General features: G+C 37.2%; 2 protein-coding genes across 3 annotated transcripts in view; one reads left to right on the top strand and one right to left on the bottom strand.

The window, feature by feature from the left end:
* The window catches only part of gfra1a (gdnf family receptor alpha 1a), a 162,561-nt gene that overhangs the window by 5,111 nt on the left and 138,140 nt on the right, over positions 1-19,310 (top strand). The gene's annotated exons all lie outside the window — the stretch shown is intronic.
* ccdc172 (coiled-coil domain containing 172) lies at positions 45-14,599 on the bottom strand. Its single transcript, XM_042501686.2, has 8 exons — positions 14,521-14,599; positions 14,165-14,250; positions 11,701-11,817; positions 10,548-10,713; positions 9,279-9,380; positions 8,091-8,193; positions 331-418; positions 45-80 (listed from the first exon to the last, which is right to left on the bottom strand). Exons 1-8 carry the CDS (start codon positions 14,597-14,599, stop codon positions 45-47), a joined length of 777 nt encoding a protein of 258 aa, XP_042357620.2.

Genomic DNA, 19,310 nt, shown 5'->3' with positions numbered 1-19,310 from the left:
TCAGTGAACCAATATAACCTTTTGCTGTTCCTGTATCATCAAACCTAATGCTGCTCATTTCCCTGGCTGCTGTTCAGCTTCTGCTAATAGAAAAAGAAAGAAAAATCTAAATGGAAGCCTACAAAGAACCCACGAAAGAATAAGGATGAATCTGAATGAACTTCTTTATCTCGTGGAAACGTTTTGAAAATGAATCCACGTCTAGGTATTATTTTCCTGCCCCGGTCTGACATGCAAACAGTGCTGTCTGAATATGAATAACTGTGTCTCAATCTGAAATACTTTCTTATTAGCCTGAATAGAAGCCTTGCTCGCGACACAATAACTCACCGACTTGAGGAGTTGTATTTCTGAGCTGAGCGCCTCTCGCAGCCGCTCCAGCTCTCCTTCTTTATGCATCTCCAGCTCCTTTCTCAGCCTGGTAAACAAATGAAAGCCGTGTCAGTAAGTGAAGGAGCGGCAAAGAAAAGAGCAGAAAAAAACTCATGAAAAGGAGCAACTTGTAAAGAAAAGCGTCAGCATTTTTGCTTCTACATATTGAGTTTAAACCCACTGATGCTTTTTCTTTGTATGTCTACACTCTGTTTTATCACTGAGAAAATAAACAAAACCAAATAACCTAAAACTGAAACCTATCTTCCACAATGGTTTTCATGCAGACAGTAGATGGGTTTCCATTAACCCTAAAACTGTGCAAATTGAATTTGCAAATACAAGGTACAAGGTAGATTTACTAGTACTTTTTTAAACAAAAAAGTAAGTAAAAAAAAAAAAAAAAAGAATTACAATTTGTCCTTGATCCTGCTACATCTTTGGAGTTGAAGGATGAGTTGATTAATAAGAAAAAAATAATAATAATAATAAATAAAAATAAAAATAAAAATGAAAATAAAAATAAAATAATAATAGTAATACTAAATAACTGAAACAAGTCTATTTAAAAAAAAATCCCACGTTTTTATGCTCACAAGAGGTGCTTTTTCAGGTGATTCAAAAAAAGGTAATATTTTGCAAAGCTGCAATGGAAACACTTTTTTTTGTTTTTCTAGGTCACATGATGCTATGTCTATGTGCTTGTCAGTAGGAACTGACTCCCATGATGCAGCAGGAGCTACAAAAGCTGTTATTGCATCACATAACTCTGAGAAAGTTGAGCGGATCATCTGGAAGCTTTGAATCCACAATTCTTCTGTGAACTCGTACTCGGACTATCAGCTCCCAGAAATCCCTCATACGTGGTCAATCCCACATACAAGGGGCTCGCCTTTCCATTATTGCTCCATAACACGCCTGCGTGGCCTTTGATTGGAAATAATGACGGCTAGTGCGATGGCTGCAATAGAAATAAGCATAACATCACTCAATCGAAACGTCATCTCGCAATTGTGTTTAATCGATATTTTGAAAATATCGCTTAAGTTTTGCGTGAATCTGTAATGGAAACCTGCCTTGTGACTCACGCACAATATATCCCAACTTAAAAGTTGATTTTTATATAAACAGATTTGAGAGTACATGGCTGGTTTGATGCAACTGTAATTTCCAAAACAACTTCATTAAATACTCTGGATTGGTGCAATTTACAGTTTTGACATCAGCCCGGCCTCCACAGCAGGAGACGATGTTTGACAGTCGAGTTAATATTCAGAATGATACAAGTTACTGCGAGCTTACAGGAGACAGTGACTGTGTGATGTTTGCTGAACACCTGACATGTGGATCTGTCTTAGATCATGTAGCTTTCCACGCCTTGCATCATTATTTAACTATTGTGATGCACCTGCTGACTCCAAACAGCAAAAGAAACCTGGCTGAAGCAGCTACTGTACTGATCAAGGTAGCTGAGGAGTCGCAGGGTGACGACAAAGCTGAAGAGTGAGGAGCATTAAAGGTGCCATCAGCTATGTTCTCAAGACTGATTTAACTGCAGTCCTGCTCTAACCAGCTGCGGTCAGTGTCGTCAGGTCCCTGTTATTGTGTCGGTTTGTTTATTAAGATCCCCATTAGCTTCTGTGTTTAACAGTAGCGACTCTTACTGGGGTCTCCATTATTTTCTTTTTTCATTATTTCTTGTTTCTCATCATTGATCTGCTGACGAGCCTGCACCGTGAGCACTGACGGCACTGCGGACTGAAAGAGAAAGTCAAGTTACTGATGCTGGCTGATCCGCTCTTGTTCTCTGCCGGAGTCTCCAAATGTACGCCCCGCTCTCCTTTTTCGCCGATGTCTCCGCCGGTGTCCGCTCCGCTCTGATTCTCCACCAGTGTCTCCGAATGTCCGCTCTGCTCTCGTTTTTCGCCGGTGTCTCCTCCACTGTCCGCTCCATTCTCATCCTCTGCCCGGTGTCTCTGAATGTCTGCTCTATGCTCTTTCCCGACCTATGTCCGCTCCACCGGAGTCCGCTCTGCTCTCATTCCCCGCCGGTGTCACAGATGCATCAATCAGTTGCTCTTTTAGAAAATGTAGCCATTATAATGTTTATTCGATACATAACTGAACTTTTGAATCTTTGTTCAGTGAACATTTATATACAGTATCGGACAACTCCATAAGAAAGAAGCTGTAGAAGAAGAAGGATGTAGAACTTCATGGCAGCACCACGAAGCTTTGTTATTGACTCAACAATCAGCTTCCTTTAAAAAAAAGTTTGCTTGAGTAGTAGCAAAGTAAATATTTCACTACAATTTCATAAACATACATTAAACTGTATTATCAGATCAGTCTGCGTCTAGAAAAAGCATTAGTATTTGGGTGAGTGGCTGTTGTATCTGGTGTTTGAAGGATCTATACTGAGTTACACTTGAATTTGAGAAAACATACTTTTATATTTCTTTTATTGGAAGTTAATGAAACAACAAAACAACTGATCAAAAATTGCATCTTCACAGTGTGAAAAATAACGTTTTAAACTTTACACCTATCTGTGGAGCAAATCAGATTTTTTCAGGTGTGCAGGATGATGTTTCCAGCAGCAGGATATGGCTTTATAGATATCTGTAGTTTCTGCAGTTTAATATTAGATTTCTGCAGCGCAATGACATCCTCAAATGAGCCTTCACAAATAATGCAGCAGTAATATATCAATGAAGAAAATCCGACACATCAAAAAATACATACAACTCCTTCATCATCAGTCCCGGGCACATTGAGTATTTCAGGTATCTTTCTGTAGGGTTGTGTGACAGAACGATCTGCACCCGCAGCCACCCTGTTTTGCACACTGAACACTTTTTAAATGACTGTAGCACTCATTCAAATTGACGTGCATTCAATTTCCAACAATCAATAAGCGCAGAGTTAAATATGCGTTTTAAAGAGACGCCGCAGCGGCCGAGGACACGATTGATGCTTTCAGTTCAGAACGGATGATCATAAGAATGACTGAGAGGAGGCCGCTCTCCCCTCCAAAGCCACTTCCTCAGCACTTCCTGAGGCTAATAAGCGCAGGGGTAATGAAGGACCTGGTATGTTTAATGAGGCTGATGGATGAACAGGACATGCTACCCACATGCATGATTTAAGGCATAGCTGGAAGAGGGAGGGGGCGCGGATCAAGACGACAGAGAAAATAAATAAGGATGCGGCTGATGAGAGTGAAGGAGACAATTATGAGCTGCCTCATTCGTCCTAATAGCAGGAATGGTCAAAATACATTTAATTTAATACTGGCAGAAAAATTTAAGTTACGGTGGATAAATAAAATGATGTATTTTCAAATTTTTATTGAAAAATGACAAGTGAATTGACAATGAATGGATTGAGGCTGCTGAAAGCACCATGTTTTTGGCATCACTTGCAACCTCTTTCTGTAGGGCTGGAAGAAAAAATCAATATAGTGCAGTACTGCAATATTTTAAATGGCAATATTGAACTGATACAGGGATGCCCAGTGTCACTTTTTATACCAATATACATTATTATAATTCAGTGTCATACACATTTTTTTCACTTTTCCATGATTGTGAGGCAAATTTTCAAGACCAAACTTTCTGTAAAACTTGCATCTATACTCCATATCAGTTATTTTTAATAGTTGTTCATTAAAGAAAAACATTTGGCACTTTCTTTAAAAAATTTTTGGCTTTTTTTTCTTTAAAATTTTTTTGGGATTTGTAAGGGAGAAAAATTGTGATTTTATTTCCTTTAAACATTTTATGGCTTTTTTTCTTTCCTTTTTAAATTTTGACTATTTTTTGCCAATTTTGTGATATTTAAGGAAAAAAGTTTTTGGATGATTTTTCAAGAAAAGGGTTTTTTTCACTCTTCAAAACCTTTTGGCGTATTTTAAGGAAAACATTTTTGGTTAATTTTTTTCCTTGAACGTTTTTGAAAACTTTTATAGAAACAAAAATTGGTGATCTCTATTTCTTAAGTACTTTTGGGGATTTTTAAAGAAAACAAGCCTTTCAAACCTATGAGCTATCAAGTTTTCTGAAACGCTAGGTTTTTCCAAAAGATATGAAGCTGAAGTTGCAATTGTATTTTTTTTAGTTTTATTTTTATTTTGCTTCACATTGCAATTATTCATGTGGCAAAGTATAAATGTTGTCTTTGCGCCAAGAACACAGTAGGCAGAGCAATGGCAGAGAGAAAAAGAGGTGAAACAAAAGTGATATTTTTCTTCAAAATGTCACGAGTTTGCCAGGCACTGCCATGATCAGTGGAAAATCTGGACATGGCACCACTTATAAATGCGCTTCAGTTCCCACCAACTATCATAATTTCACATAACTGCGTGTGGCTGTTATTGCTGATCTTTGTGAATTGGACTGTTTTTGCAATGAGGCTCATTTGCATAGAAAAGGGCCAATTTTGCACCACATGTATGCATATTGCCTTATTTAAATATGTGCAAATAGCACAGGTGCAGTGAGACGCTGTTTGCTTGGCAGGTGCAGTTATGGGTCATTTCACCTTTTGTGAAGTGATTTGAGGCATGCAGAGTTTCCTTTTGTCTTATTTTTGCAGGTGTAGCAGCCGAAAAAAAGCCCTGCAAACCGTTTTTGAATTCAGCCCTGAAAGTGTAAACCTCATTGTCTGAATGATTTTGGGGATTTGTTAATCACTTCACATCAGTGGTATTGTAGAGAATACATTATCCAAAGTAGTGGCATCAGCAATAACAATGACCCATCCTTCCTGGAACACTATTGATCTCCAGTCTTTAATTAAATAAAGGAAGTCTCTTTGTGGAGAAACACAGTGGACTGGCGCTCAGCTACCAGTCGTGTTTCAATAGGAGACCTTCAATTCATATTCTACAACTAGTTCATATTCTGTGATGAGCCGACACGTTACTTTCACACTTCTAATTAGCACTGTCCACTTGTCATTGATCACCAAAGATGCATGTTAATAGCAGGTGACAACAGGGCCTGTGTTCTCATTTTTGAGCTGATTCCTTATGTGCGACACTCACACAGCTGCCTCTTATGATTAGTATTATTCATATTTTTGATGCGAATTCCACATGCTGTGTATGTAATTTTGTATAAAAACAGTACTCCTGACTGCATGTTTCTATTTAACCTTTTGAGAACTGGATCAACATTCCCTTTTTTTTTTCTTCTGTGCTAGGTCTTGCACAAGTATTTAAACATTTTAACCCTCAGCAAAGTGTTTAGATTCATTCAAAACATGGGAGAGATGCAAAGAGCAACTTGGAAATTAATGCTCCACAAACTGCAAGGTGAAGTTAGTAGCATAAAAAATAATTTAAAAAAAGGCAGGTAAAATTATTCACAAAACTATATACATCTTTCTGTCTGTCATTTGTAATTTTAAAATATATTTTTTGTAACTTTTTACTAATTTCTTTCCATTTTTTGAGTCATTCATTGCCTGCCTCCCATGTTTTTGAAAGAAAACGAGCAAATTTGCTCAGATTTATTTGAAACTAGGTTAAATTGTCCACACAACTAGCCTTGATAAACATATTCATATTTATTTGTAATATATACTTTAATTGATTTATTTTCTTTCTTTTTCGTCTAATTTTCAGGTAATTTTTGTAACTTTTTACTCATTTCTTGCCATTTTTAGAGTTATTTCCTCTGGTTATTCATTGCCTGCCTCCCATGTTTTTGAAAAAGAAATCATGCCAAATTGCTGAGATTTCCAGGGATTAATATTGTACAAATATCAGCTCAGTTAAAAGTAAGAATGTTCAGTTTGCTCCATATACTCACTTTTTTATATAAAAGTTCAGTTTTAGTGGAATCATGCTTTAACTGTGAAAATCAAACTGCACTTTTGTTGGTAATCTGCTGTATGAGCGTAAAAGCTTGACTCTGCGCCCCTTATTCATTCTCCCCAACAAACCTCCCTGCATCAATCACATCAGCCTCCGTTTCTTTTTACTTGTTGACTGAATAAAATACACTGCAGATCAAAGCCTTAATTAAGCCAAATGCTCTTAATGCTCTGTTATTTACACTTCTAGATTTGGAGTTGAGCCAGCAGGATAGAGGGAGGGAAACAGAGACGGGAGCTGGACTCACTGCTCTATTCAGCACTTCTCACAGTATGATTCAGTTCTGCTCCACATAAATAACACCTTCTGTCTGACGGGCCTGCAGGATGCTGCGTCATATTGTATTTTTAACACTGTGATTCACTTCTTGTCCTTTTCTAGGTGCATTTAGCAAAAAAAGAGGGACTGCAGCTAATAGTGCTGCTGCTGATTTTTTATTTGTTAGACTATACTATAGAACAGTGATACTCAGTTTATGGCCCGCGGGCTAAATGTGGCCCCGACAGGGTGCCAAGTGGCCCCCAACCATTTTCACATTCAAAATAAAAATGAAGTGATAAAATAATAGTATACATAAGTTGACAGAGTGCACAGAACAGCATCAAAATAGAGCTTGTTTATAAAAAAAGGAGGATCTGCGTATCCCCTGAAAGAGGTCCTAATAAAGCCCCTAATGTCCTAAAACCCTAGAGATGTCCTAAATTCTTAGAAATGTTCTCAAATACTAGAAACAATCTAAAATACTAGAAATGTCCTCAAATACCAGAAAGTCCCAGAATCCTAGAGACAGTCTAAAATCCCAAAAACAATCTAAAATCATAAAAATGCATCCTAAAATACAAGGTCCTGGAGATGGCCTATTATCCTAGAAACGTCCTAAAATTCTACAAATGTTTTAAGAACTGAGAAACATCCTAAAATCTTTGAAATGTCCTAAAATCCTAGATATGTCCAAAAATCCTAGATATGTCCAAAAATCCTAGAAATGTCCTACAATCATAGAGATGTCCTTAGTCCTACAAACATTCTGAAATCCTGGAAATGTCCTGAAATCCAAGTACTAAAGTACTAGAGATGTGCTAAAATCCTAGAAATGTCCTAAAATTCTACAAATGTCTTAAAAACTGAGAAACATCCGAAATCTCTGAAATATCCTAAAATCCTAGAAACATCCTAAAATCTAGCAATTTCCTACGATTTTGAAGATATCCTACAATCGTGGAGACGTCCTAAAGTCCTAGAAACATCCTAAAATCCTAGAAACCTCCTAAAATCTAGCAATTTCCTACCATTTTAAAGATGTCCTACAACCCTGGAGATATCCTAAAGTCCTAGAAACATCCTAAAATCCTGGAAATGTCCTAAAATCTTAGAAACATGTATGGGGCCGTCATATTGCAAAGCAGGCTGAGTATCCCTCCCATAGAAAAAAACCTCAGAGCTTTGATGAGGAGACGACAGTGATTGCACCACACAAAGCCCTCTGACAGGCCTCACCAGACAAAAAAAATGCTCAACTAATTAAACATCACAGCTGCTCAGTCAGGAATATTTAAAATATCAGGAGGCTCTAAGGAAAGCTTCTGTGAATTAACGTTTTTTATGAGCTGCTAAAAAGCTTACTGCTGTGTTTACACTTTGTTTTGTTCTCTTTCGCTCCTTTGTGTTTTATTTGCTTTGATTCCCTTGCAGCATTTACTGTTTACTCTTTAGTGTCTCATAAGGATTATATAATGTGACATAATTTAATTGAAAGTAAATCAGGAAACTGTATTCTGCGTCTGTGTGTCCAAATATATGAATCTCTCTGAGCATGCAGACAGCTGATGAGACTCACCTCAGACAGGTGCTGTCAGTGAGAGGTTTCTGACTGACAAACAGCCTCTCGGCTCGCAGAGATTCTGTCACGGCTTCAGCCTCAATCAGCTGCTGATCCAGCTCTGCAGTCAAGAACAATAAATCACACACAAAATTACTTTCCTCGCAGAGGACAGACACGGGTGCATTGATGAAGCTGTTGCTGAGGTGGCTGAGACCAACACTTTCTTATCACAAGTTGTCACATGATGCCGCTTTGCAGTGGACTTTCACGTCTATATATCACGCTAAAGGTATCCTTCTATGTCTGTAGACTGTTGCCACTAAGTGATGTCAAAACAAGCACATGTTTCGATTATGCTGCACGTGGTTATGTTAAGGCAACAAAAGCACATAGCAACAAACGCCAGGACGTCAACTAATGCACATGCTGGCACCGATGGTTAGGTTTGGGCAAACGAGGCACATGGTAAGGTGTAGAAAAAAAACATTAAATGTGCATCTGTCGCCACAGATTTTGGTGTGTGTCCGGCACCGTTGGCACAAGTGGCCAAGAAGAGAAACAGAAATGAGAAAAGCAAATAAATGCCTGTACAAGCATGAATAAAACCTAGAAACCCTAAAATCCTGGAACTGTCCAAAAATTCCAGAGACAATCTAAAATCCTTCAAACATCATAAAATTCTTGAAATGTCCTAAAATCCTTGAAAAGTTTTGAAATCCTTGAAACGTTCTAATATCTGAGAAATGTCCTAAAATCCTAGAAATGTCCCAAAATCGTAGACACCTCATAAAATCTGAACATTTCCTCAAATCCTTGAAATGTACTAAAATCTTAGAGATGTCCTAAAATTTGAGAAATGTCCTAAAAACGTCTTAAAATCCTGAAAACGTCCTCAGATCCCAACATACTTTATGTTCAACATCTGAGCTCGAGACTGTTCAGCTGCCTGAGCAGCTCTTAATTTTGATGCAGTTATAATTTCTACACTTTCCTTTTGGACTTTGATTTCTGTCAAACGGAAGATGAAAATGAGCTGAAAAACTGATGGTCTGCTGTTGGCAGTGTGACTGAAACAACAAAGGAGCTTGTCAAGCGCGTTGCAGAAAAAGGAAAACTGTCGCTGGTGAGAGAAGTGAAGCCGTTTTTTTTTACATGTGCTCTCTCAGAAACACATCTAACAGAAACTGAATATTTGGTGTTCACCTTTCCGGATGTTATCCAGGCCCCGCAGTTTGAGCCGCAGCGCTCTCTTCTCCTCCTGCACGGAGCTCATGTGACTGCTCCTGCTGCTCATCAGCTCCATCTCTGATTGTGGAGGGAGAAAAAAAAACTCGAGGACTCGAGAATGACTGAGTAAAAATCACCAGGAGGGCTGAACTTTACGTTAAATTTATGCTGCTCAATGAAAGAAAACTTTTTATTTTCAAGGGGATGCAAAATCGCCATTTTTAAGTCACTTTAACTGTTTTACATTTTTTAATAATAATAATAATAATAATAATAATAATAATAATAATAATAATAATAATAATAATAATAATAATAATTAAATAATAATAATTTCCCTATCTTTTTAAAAATAATTTTACAGATCTACTAATATCTTATTTGTGTAACAGTACTTGCCAAGTTGCTCATTGCATTTTTTTCCCATGTTTGACAAACCAATTTCCACTGATTTTGATTTTGTATTTATATTTTTTGTTGCATTTTATTTAAAGTGACTTTGAGTTCTTAGAAAAGCACTATATAAGTCCTATCAATTCTTCTTCTTATTATCTTTATTATTGTTGAATATCACTATTATTATTTCATCATCACCTGTGGTCATATCTTGCTTGAGCTACTCTACACTGCCTCGGGTATCTCCAGTGGTACTGCTCCGTCTTATTCTGTATCCATAAGCTTTCAGAAAATCTCCACAAATACAGACAAAATGAATGCAGACGACATGAATGCAGAGTACAGACAGAGGGCTCTGTGTGTAACGCTGAGCATAAATGAGCCCATAGAGTCCAGATGGTCAGATTTTCAGACACTGAAGAATTTAGTTTTGCCTTTTTGAATTACAACAAACTGTTATCTCTCCAAAGCCTTCCAGCTTCTCTTATTCTGTGATCTATATGCCTCTTTATTATTCTACAACAACAAATTTTCACTCAGCTCGGTAATGACTCTAAATGCTGATACTTGATATCAGTTTTTTTTGTCATTCTCCAACCACCATAAACCACCTCTATAAATTTAAACCTAAAATCACACTGACTCATTCTTCACTGTGTCAGCAATATGCTGTCAACACATAGGAGCCATTTAATATAATTCATCTACTTTCTACCACTTATTCATCTGCTTATACTATTCTATACAGCACAACATAAATAATAGCTCTGAAATGAGCAGTGGGGGCCACATCTGTGGTAAATAACATCTGTCTCCATGACAACAGCACAGCTGACAGTCTTTTGTGACCTTTGTGTAGTGAGTCCACCTCCCTCTCCAGGTCCAGGATCTCAGTGTGTGTTTGGCTCTCGAACACTACGTCTCTGTTCTCCCGAAGACTGAAGTCACTGTTGAACTTTGAGATCTCTTGGAGGAAGTTTTTCTCTTCTTCTTTAGACTCCCACTTTATCTTGGCCTGGTATGAAAAGACGGATCATGGGAAACGCTTCCAACAATAACACAAATACAGCTGCTTGTAGAGCTACAACAACCTCTGCTGCTGCTACTACTCGTGACATTACCGATCCAGTTTTGATTAAATCTGTGTCTCACAGTTAAAAGCTTGCAGTATTATTTGACTTTTGGGCAATTTTATAGACTATATTATGAACTGATTATTCAAATTAGAATTACCACGTCGTGGTTGAATGCCTTCATGAAAAACTCAAGTTAAAACTACTTAAAACTACAGATTACATCCATGTCTGTGAAAACATGCACCCTTCTGTGTCTGAGTTACGATGCTGAATAATGACCAGAAAAATGTTTTTGCAGAACGCTATGAGGTCACAGTGAAGCTGACCTTTGACCACCAAATTCTAATCAATTCATGCTTGAGTCCAAGCGGACGTTTGTGCCAAATTTGAACATTGTCACAGTGAAGCTGAAATTTTGATGTAATATTTCATCATTTTATCCTATACACTTTTGTGTGGAATTTTCTCTTAACTAGCAGCTGAAATCTTGAGTAACGGCCAAAAACACGTTTTGTGAGGTCAAGGGCCAAGTGGATGTTTGTACCAAATATTAAAGAAAAAAGTCACTTGAGGCCTTCTCGAGAAATTGCGTTCATGAGAATGAAACGAATGAAAGGTCTCAGTGACCTTTGACTACCAAAATTCAATCAGTCCATCCTTGAGTGCAAATGGATGTTTCTGCCAAATTTGAAGAGATTCCCTCAAGACTTTCTTGAGATATCATGTTCATGAGAACAGGACGGACAACCCAAAAAGTCCTCCGGCCACAGCCATCACCGGTGTGGCGGCATGAAAAGTAGCAGACTCAGTCATTGCACGATTTGGATACATCTACGTAGTTTACACTATAAAAGCTGACCAGGTATTCATATTACATACAACCAATATGATCCAAGATGTAAATATTGATTCGGGCTTTGACCCACCAGACGTTCCCTGAGTTGTCTGTTCTGGCAGAGCAGCTCCTCAATTTGCTTCAACATCTGGTCTTCACATTTCCTCATCAGGTCGTGCTGCAGCCTCACCGCAGACAACCGCTGAGCCTGGAGCACACCGAGACGAGTGGGCAGTGAAGACACGCAATCTGACAGACAGAAGTACTGAGACGGACATACATTAATGACACTTTATAACAGTGATACTCAACTTACAGCTTACTGGCCAAATCTGCCCCCCGATAAAAATAAAGTGAGTCACGTTGGGAATTTTATTCTACTTTCAGTGGCTTTAAGTGTTTTTCTACTTGTAATATACAAAAGGTGCCATAGTGCATAAAACAGCATCAAAAAAGAGCTTGTTTAAGCCCCACTGGAGGATCCCCCGCATCCCCCGACAGAGACCTTAATGTCCTAAAATCCTAGAAACCTTCTAAAATCCTAGAAATGTCCCTAAATCCCAGAAATGACCTACATCTCCCAAACATCCTAAAAGCTGAGAAATATCCTAAAATCCCAGAAACTTCAGAAAAAAACAGAATAATCCTAAAATCATTGAAATATCCAGAAATCCTAGAAATGTTCTTAAACCTGTGAAATTTTCTAAAATTCTAGAAACATCCTACAGTCCTATAAATGTCCTAAAATCCTAAAAATGTATTAGAATTCTAATACATCTAATTCTGTCCAAAGATCCTAGAAATATCCTAAAATCTTAGATGTGTCCCAAAATCGTAGAAACATGTATGGAGCTGCTGCGACTGCCCCCTGGCCTCCTGTCATTTTGCAAAAGTGGCCCCTTAAGCAACACAGGCTGAATATCCCAGCTTTGCATGATGTGTCAGTGATGCCAAATGAGGAGAAATGATATGAAATGAAAATTGTAGGACTCTCAGCTTGCATACAAGGTGACATGTTTGTGATTGTTTCTGGGAAATGGTGGACAAAAACAACTCTTTTTCAACAAAATTATATAGACCTTATAGGCACTCTTAAACTTCTTGTTTATTCCCTGTTTTCTCTTCATCCTGTGTGATTATACGGTAACTTAAAAGAAAACTGCCAAATGATGTAGGAGGGTTAATTTGTGGCTTTTTAAAGATGCCTTTCAGTACAGTTTTCAGTTTGGTACTCGAGCTGTCAGGGAGGAGGTGAGTTTATTGTTTCTTATACGGTAGTGGAGGAGCACAGTCAGCGAGCACAATCAGCTTCCAAGTTTTCTAAACACTGTAATTATCTAAAGACAGCTCTCATAAACTGTAAAACGTTACATCATGAGAGCTGTAAACACACTGTGCTGTAAACACGCCCTGCATATCTGTATGATGTAAACAGTTTCAATATTCGGCTCGCTCAGAGGGGGTCAGAAAAGGTGTCCGCGTGCTGTGTTCTCAGGCTCCAACAGATCTGGCGTTGTGTTCAAAAACCTTTTTAATTCGACCGAGTAATTTGCTCTTTTGATCAGACGTCCACTTTTACAAGCATAGGAGGAAGTTGGCCTTATTTCTGAGAGGTCAACAGGCCCGCCTTTTGACATCATATCTCACACATGCTGAAAGGTTTCGCTAATGTTGTCCGGTGGAAATTAGCCATTGATTTCACAGTGGCATTTGCAATGTGCGCTGCTGATGGAACGAATGGGAGTGATTAAGTGTTTTAAATCATAAGGCAGATCAGCTCATCAATATGCCAATACGCACTTCTTTACCTCATGTGTCAATGCCACGAATACAGTATGTAAAGGTCACCATACTTGACTATATTTTGTCTTTCTCTTTACATTTTACAAAAATAATATGTAAAATATATAAGAACAGAATAATAAAAAATAAGCAGCAGTGCACCAGTCAAGTTGCAGTTACAGTTGACATTCATGTCTGTGAAAACATGGATATTTCACAATAAATCTGCCCCCCAGCAGCACAGAGGATCTATACGATCAGCACGTTTTCAAAGTGGACACCCAAGATTAGTGTCACCAATTCAGTATCTGAACAAATGTCTCCTGCTGTTTCTGAGATATGAATAATGGCAAAAAATGTTTTTTTGCAGGACATTACAATGTCCCAGTGATGCTGACCCTATATAAAATGTCAACAATTCATCATTTTAGCCTGTGCAGTGGTATGTAGAGGTGAGTTGATCCACATTTCAAAGTCAGTAGTAAGTTTAAAGACTTGTAACATCAGACATGTGGACTTTCACGCAGATGAACATGACTCATTTTGACAAAAAATAAATTAAAAGATCTATATATTACATTAAAGAATAATTTTAACAGCAAATAAGATATCTAAAATTTAAAATTTAACACTATTTTATGACCTTTGAGCGCTAAATTGTATAAAAATTGATTTTAGGATGTTTTATTAAAGCTTTAAGGTCCTGCAGACATTCTAATAATTCACTAATTAGCAACAAGTAAAAGAGAAAACACAATCTGCATTGTGCTCACCTTCATATCCAGTTCCTCATTGGTCTTTTTATACTTTTCAGTGGCACTCTTGATCTTCTCATTGCATCTAATGATGGCCACTTTGACTGAAATACAGAGAAATGATTAGCTAATAACTTGCAAAACAAAAATATCATGCACAATTTAGTAATCCAGGGTGTAAGATGATGTTAGGTGGATTGAATCAGACAAAAATACACCTTAGATCACGTAAACTTGCATGTTGGTGTATAAAGAGCCAATGTTTATGTTACTAACCCACCAAAGTAGCTAAAAACTAGTCTACTAATGTTAGCTTTTGGCTTATTTTGCTGGCTGAAATGCAAAATAAAGTTAGCAAACAAACATAAAGTTACCTTCTTTGAGTTTTTGTGTCTGTTCAGTTAACTGTTGTTCAGTCAGAAGAATTTGTTGAAAGAGTGTATCTAAACTCATTTTAGTAAGTAAAAAGCTGACTTGAAATATTAAAATAAATAGATCTTATGGTATACAGTAAACTAGCTAGCGCCTGGTTAATAAGTACTGTAAACTGTACTGTAAATACGCTACTAAGCCCCGCCCACCATCATTAGCCGCGCCCCGTGATTGGATAGCGAAGATTTGACCCGCCTTACTCTGCCTCTGATTGGCTTATCCTGACATTCTTACCCTAACTCTAACCAATCATACTCCTCTTTCCAAACAAAACGGTGATACAGGGAGTAGGGCGGTTCACAAAACATGAAATTATTATCTCTTTCTCTTTTTTGCATTTTAATGAAGCAAAATCAATTATTGTATAATCTGTGAAATGCTACCTTTATATATATATATATATATATATATATATATATATATATATATATATATATATATATATATACCTGTGTGTGTGTGTGTATGTATGTGTATATATAAACATCCAAAATTATCCCCCCCAAAAAATGAAGCCTTGCATATTTTAAGCCTTGAATGATGTCAGTTGTGCTGCGTTCAGGTGCCTTTCACAAACATTTGAACCTCTTTAAGTTTAAATGAAACAAAGAGTGGCTTGAAGAAATATCCTGCAAGTTGCAAAAAAATCAGGATAGCATGATAGAGGGACCTAAAAATAAGTTTAAAAAGAAATAATGGTGTGTCCAGAAAACTTCATTAATGTGCTTTCATTTAATGATATTACGGGGGGGAAAGATACATGGGGATCTTCTCCCCATGTTTTTAATTTTATTTTTTATTTCAGTTTTTTTTTTAAGAAATCAGGCCATTTTGTTTAGATTTCAAAAAGTTAAGTGACAGGCCTGCCCCTTGTACCAAATAGTTTTGTTTTGTTTTGTTTTGTTTTGTAAACTTGAAAAAGTGTCAATAAAGTTGATTTAAAAAAAACCTCAAAAAACAAACGTCTAGCGGCAGAGTGCTGCCCAGCCTTTGTCGCTCGCCATTGGCGTCAAAAATGCCCATTTTTAAGCATTTATTCAACAAAAGGTAAATATTTATCAACTTGTGATAACATAAATGATCATTTCGTACAGACTACAGCTCTGTGAGGAGCCGAAATTAAGCCGACTGTCAAGCTGCGGGCGCACCTAGCAAACTTTAGCGACATTTTACAGGAACAAACGGCGTTAACGTCTCTTACTTGATATGAAGTTAACGAGGGGGAGCTGAATATAAAACGCATACAAGTTGTTTTTCAATGTCTGGAAGTATTTCTGCTGTCTGAAGCATTGGTAATGTACAGAGTATTGCTAAAAACAAACAAACAAAACCGGCTAACGGCTAACTTTGCTACGGTAACGTAGCTAATTAGCACTGTCTAGCAGGCAATTTCCTAGTAACTTTTATTTTGTAACTTCTTCCCATGGTTAGAGAAATAAAGCCAATTTGTTAATTTTTCAAAGGATGAAACTACTAATATAGTTAGCACGGTCTACCTTGACATTACTTTTTCTTTTTTTGTGGTGGTGCAAAAGCTTTTGAGATGCTAACTGTGACAGCTGACAGGACATCACAGCAACATAACGTGACTCTACTGAGAAACTGCAGGAAGCTGTCAAACATGAAAACATAAATACAAAAAACACCTCACCAGTCTGTTGATTAAGAAATAAAGTAGTTGGATAATTATTTTAAATTATTTAATAAGATTATTTTAATTTTTCAATCACCTTTTTTTCTGGTAATTTCTTTGTTTTTATTTATTTATTTAATTTTTTAAAAATGTATTTTACTTTTCACGAATTTTCAGGAATTTGGGAATTTTTTTGGGGTAATTTCTTCTTTCTGCTCACTGCCTTCTTCCCATGTTTTTGAAATAAATGTGGCCAGTTTTCTTAGATTTCAAAGGGTTAATGGCTGCACTGCAGTAGGTAATTTTTTTTTTTTTTACGTGGAGGGCAAAGGGTTGACCTATTGTAATCTGCTAGGAGAATCATAGTATCCTCGGAGGGAAAAGAAATTTGGCCCTCAGTAGGCCTACATTGGCATTGATCTGTCAGTCCCCACTCGATTGAGTGTTGGACCGTGAACGTTATGAAGTGCTGTATCGGCACAGTCAGCTCTCTCAACAGTAATCCATTGAGACTCGCTGTCTAACATTTGTCACACAATTTCTGACTTTGACCAATTTTCTCGTTTCACCATCACGGACGGGAAAAAGCCTCTGATCCGGTGCCATGAAGCACATTACCGCGTGAAACGTTTAAATGACCTGAGGAGTACATCATTCTGACATTCATTTGCAAAATTAATATCACATATTGATTGAGGCTTTTCATAAATCACCAGACTGAGCCTTCCTCTGACTGGCAAGGCTCCCTTTGGAGACTTAAGAACAGCAAAGTCATCAAATTGTAAGCAGACAATTATCCTGGATAGCAGCCGGAGCCTGTCTTTCATTTGTACCCATTTTCTGTCTCTTTTCCTGTCATGTTCACTATAAAAATAGCCGTGGACATTGGCCTGTGGCATATATTTAACAAAATGGAAAGTCATTTTGAAAAGTGACTGTACCTTGCAGGATTGATTCATCATACCTGCTTAATCACAGCGTCCTTTTTTTCAGGGATTATTCACTGACGTTTGAGTAAGATCGTTTCATCCCATCTCTGAATGAAGCTGCTCTCCCTCTCTGGGTTTGATTTACTGTGGTGGACGCCAGCATCCATTGATTTCAACCCAGTCTTTAATGCAGAGAGGGGCTCATTGACATAGTCTGGTCCCATGTATTTAGCCAAGTGGATTAGCCTCTGAATAGACCCTATAGGCGATCAATGAGCTATAGGAGCAGTTACAGGTCGCATGATGCCTCATCCCTGTTATTCTAATCAAGCATTGTTACATTTTTATTCATTAAAGTGATCAGACAGAGGTATTCAAAATGTGATGGTCATATTTTTATGTATACTACAATGAAAAATGAAGTGTGAAACATACAGCCTACACGGTTAATTACAACCAGGATTTTACAGGATGTACCTGTAATATTTCACAATAAATTACTATAAAAATGATACTGTAACTTAATATGAAAGTAATGCAACTTGTAAATGTACAGTCAAATATTTTACATTTCATTATTTTTGTCTATAGGTTCTTTTTGTGTTTGTAAACAGTGATGATGCATTTTGTTCGCAGAGCCAAACTGGTGGCTGAAATGGACATTAGTGATAGTTGGCGCTCATTAAATGTGCTCTGTTTATTTTTCTTAATAAAGATGGTAATTGGTTTTTTACTTTTTTTTTTACTTTATTTTATTTTTTCTTTCAAATTTTGGGTGATTTTTAAGGAACTGAAACTTACCCTGTTTCAAACCCAGTTATATTACTATAATTTTTTGTGACATATTACTGGTACATCCTGTAAAACCCTGGGGAAAAAAACATATCTTCAAATTTATATTGCTATCACCTTTACCTCAAGTTATTGTGAAATATTATAGTTACATCTAGTAAAATCCTGGGAGTAATCACAGTATCTGTCTTTATCACTATATCGTTTTTACAGCAATTTATTTTAAAATATCACAGTTACATCTTGTTGAACTCATAGCTTCTCATAATTATATCACTGTATCATTTTCCAGTAATTTTATGCAAAATATTACAGTCAAATCCTGGAAATAATTAGAGTATCTTCATATGTGTATCACTATATCATTTTAACAGAGTTTTTTGTGTGTAAAAAACTTCATTTACACCTTGCAAAACCCTGGAAATAACCATAGCATTGTCATACTGTATTATATCAGTAATTTATTGTGACATGTTACAGTTACATCCTGTTAAACCCTGGAAATAATCATAGCATCCATATCGCTGTATCATTTTAACAGTAATTGATTGTAAAGTATTACAATTACATCCTGTTAAACCCTGAAAATAATGACAGCATCTTTGTTTAATATCACCACTTTTAACATTGACCTTTACTTTAAAACCACCGACAGATGGCGACAGTCACACAGTGTCCACTCCTCTGTGTGTGGACTGAGTGCAGCTTCCCCTCCGCGCAGCGCTGTCAGGCTGCTTCACCTGGCAAACATCAAAAACATGTTTTTTTTCAGAGGCTGTATTTTATATCACCATCTGAAGTGTCATCATGAAATACTTCTCTGCCCACTCTCCTCACAGTTTGCAGCTGTGTTGCATAACATTTTTTGGCATTTTGCAAACTGGATTAACGTTATAGACAACTGGGAGGAGCCACACACGCCTGAAATATCATGTGGCTGAAATATTCATTTTGTCACTTAAGTGGCACCCTTTTAAAAACAGGGCTTCATATGAGCTGCTCCACATGTTGCTATTAATCACGTCTTAAACATGCACTTGCTCTTTGCCCTCTATCTGTCAGCACACTTTGACTGGAATGTAAAACCCACCCGTCAAGAGTTGATGTTTCATCTCATAAAAACCGCAAACACATACCCTCTGTGGTTAGAAAGCGCGACCTGTGTGCATTTTAATGGACTGGAAAGTGATTTTTTTCCTCTTAGTGAGCTGGAAAGTTATTAAAAGTAAACACTATAAAAAAAAAAACTATAATAACCCCAAAGAGATTTGTAGTGAGTGTGCAACTCGGTAACCTTTTCAGAAATCATCATCACTGCTCTTATGCATCCTTTGGGACTTGAGTCTCCGGTGCTCATTAGTGAGTCAAGCGAGCTTAA

The sequence above is a fragment of the Plectropomus leopardus genome, chromosome 13, assembly GCF_026936395.1.
Source record: "Plectropomus leopardus strain MGB_pleo_1.0 chromosome 13, ASM2693639v1, whole genome shotgun sequence".
Taxonomy (NCBI): domain Eukaryota; kingdom Metazoa; phylum Chordata; class Actinopteri; order Perciformes; family Serranidae; genus Plectropomus; species Plectropomus leopardus.
The sequence above is the reverse complement of the archived record's forward strand: the minus strand, read 5'-3'. Positions and strand labels throughout refer to the sequence as shown.

What these genes read in the sequence shown, in the direction of transcription:
- ccdc172 (XM_042501686.2), bottom strand. Translation starts at nt 14,599, where the DNA reads ATGAGTTTAGATACACTCTTTCAACAAATTCTTCTGACTGAACAACAG. An exon ending in ATGAGGAACTGGATATGAAG is followed by an intron (nt 11,818 to 14,164) that starts GTGAGCACAATG and finishes GGTGTGCTCCAG; the next exon opens with GCTCAGCGGTTGTCTGCGGT. An exon ending in AAATACAACTCCTCAAGTCG is followed by an intron (nt 81 to 330) that starts GTGAGTTATTGT and finishes TTCTATTAGCAG; the next exon opens with AAGCTGAACAGCAGCCAGGG.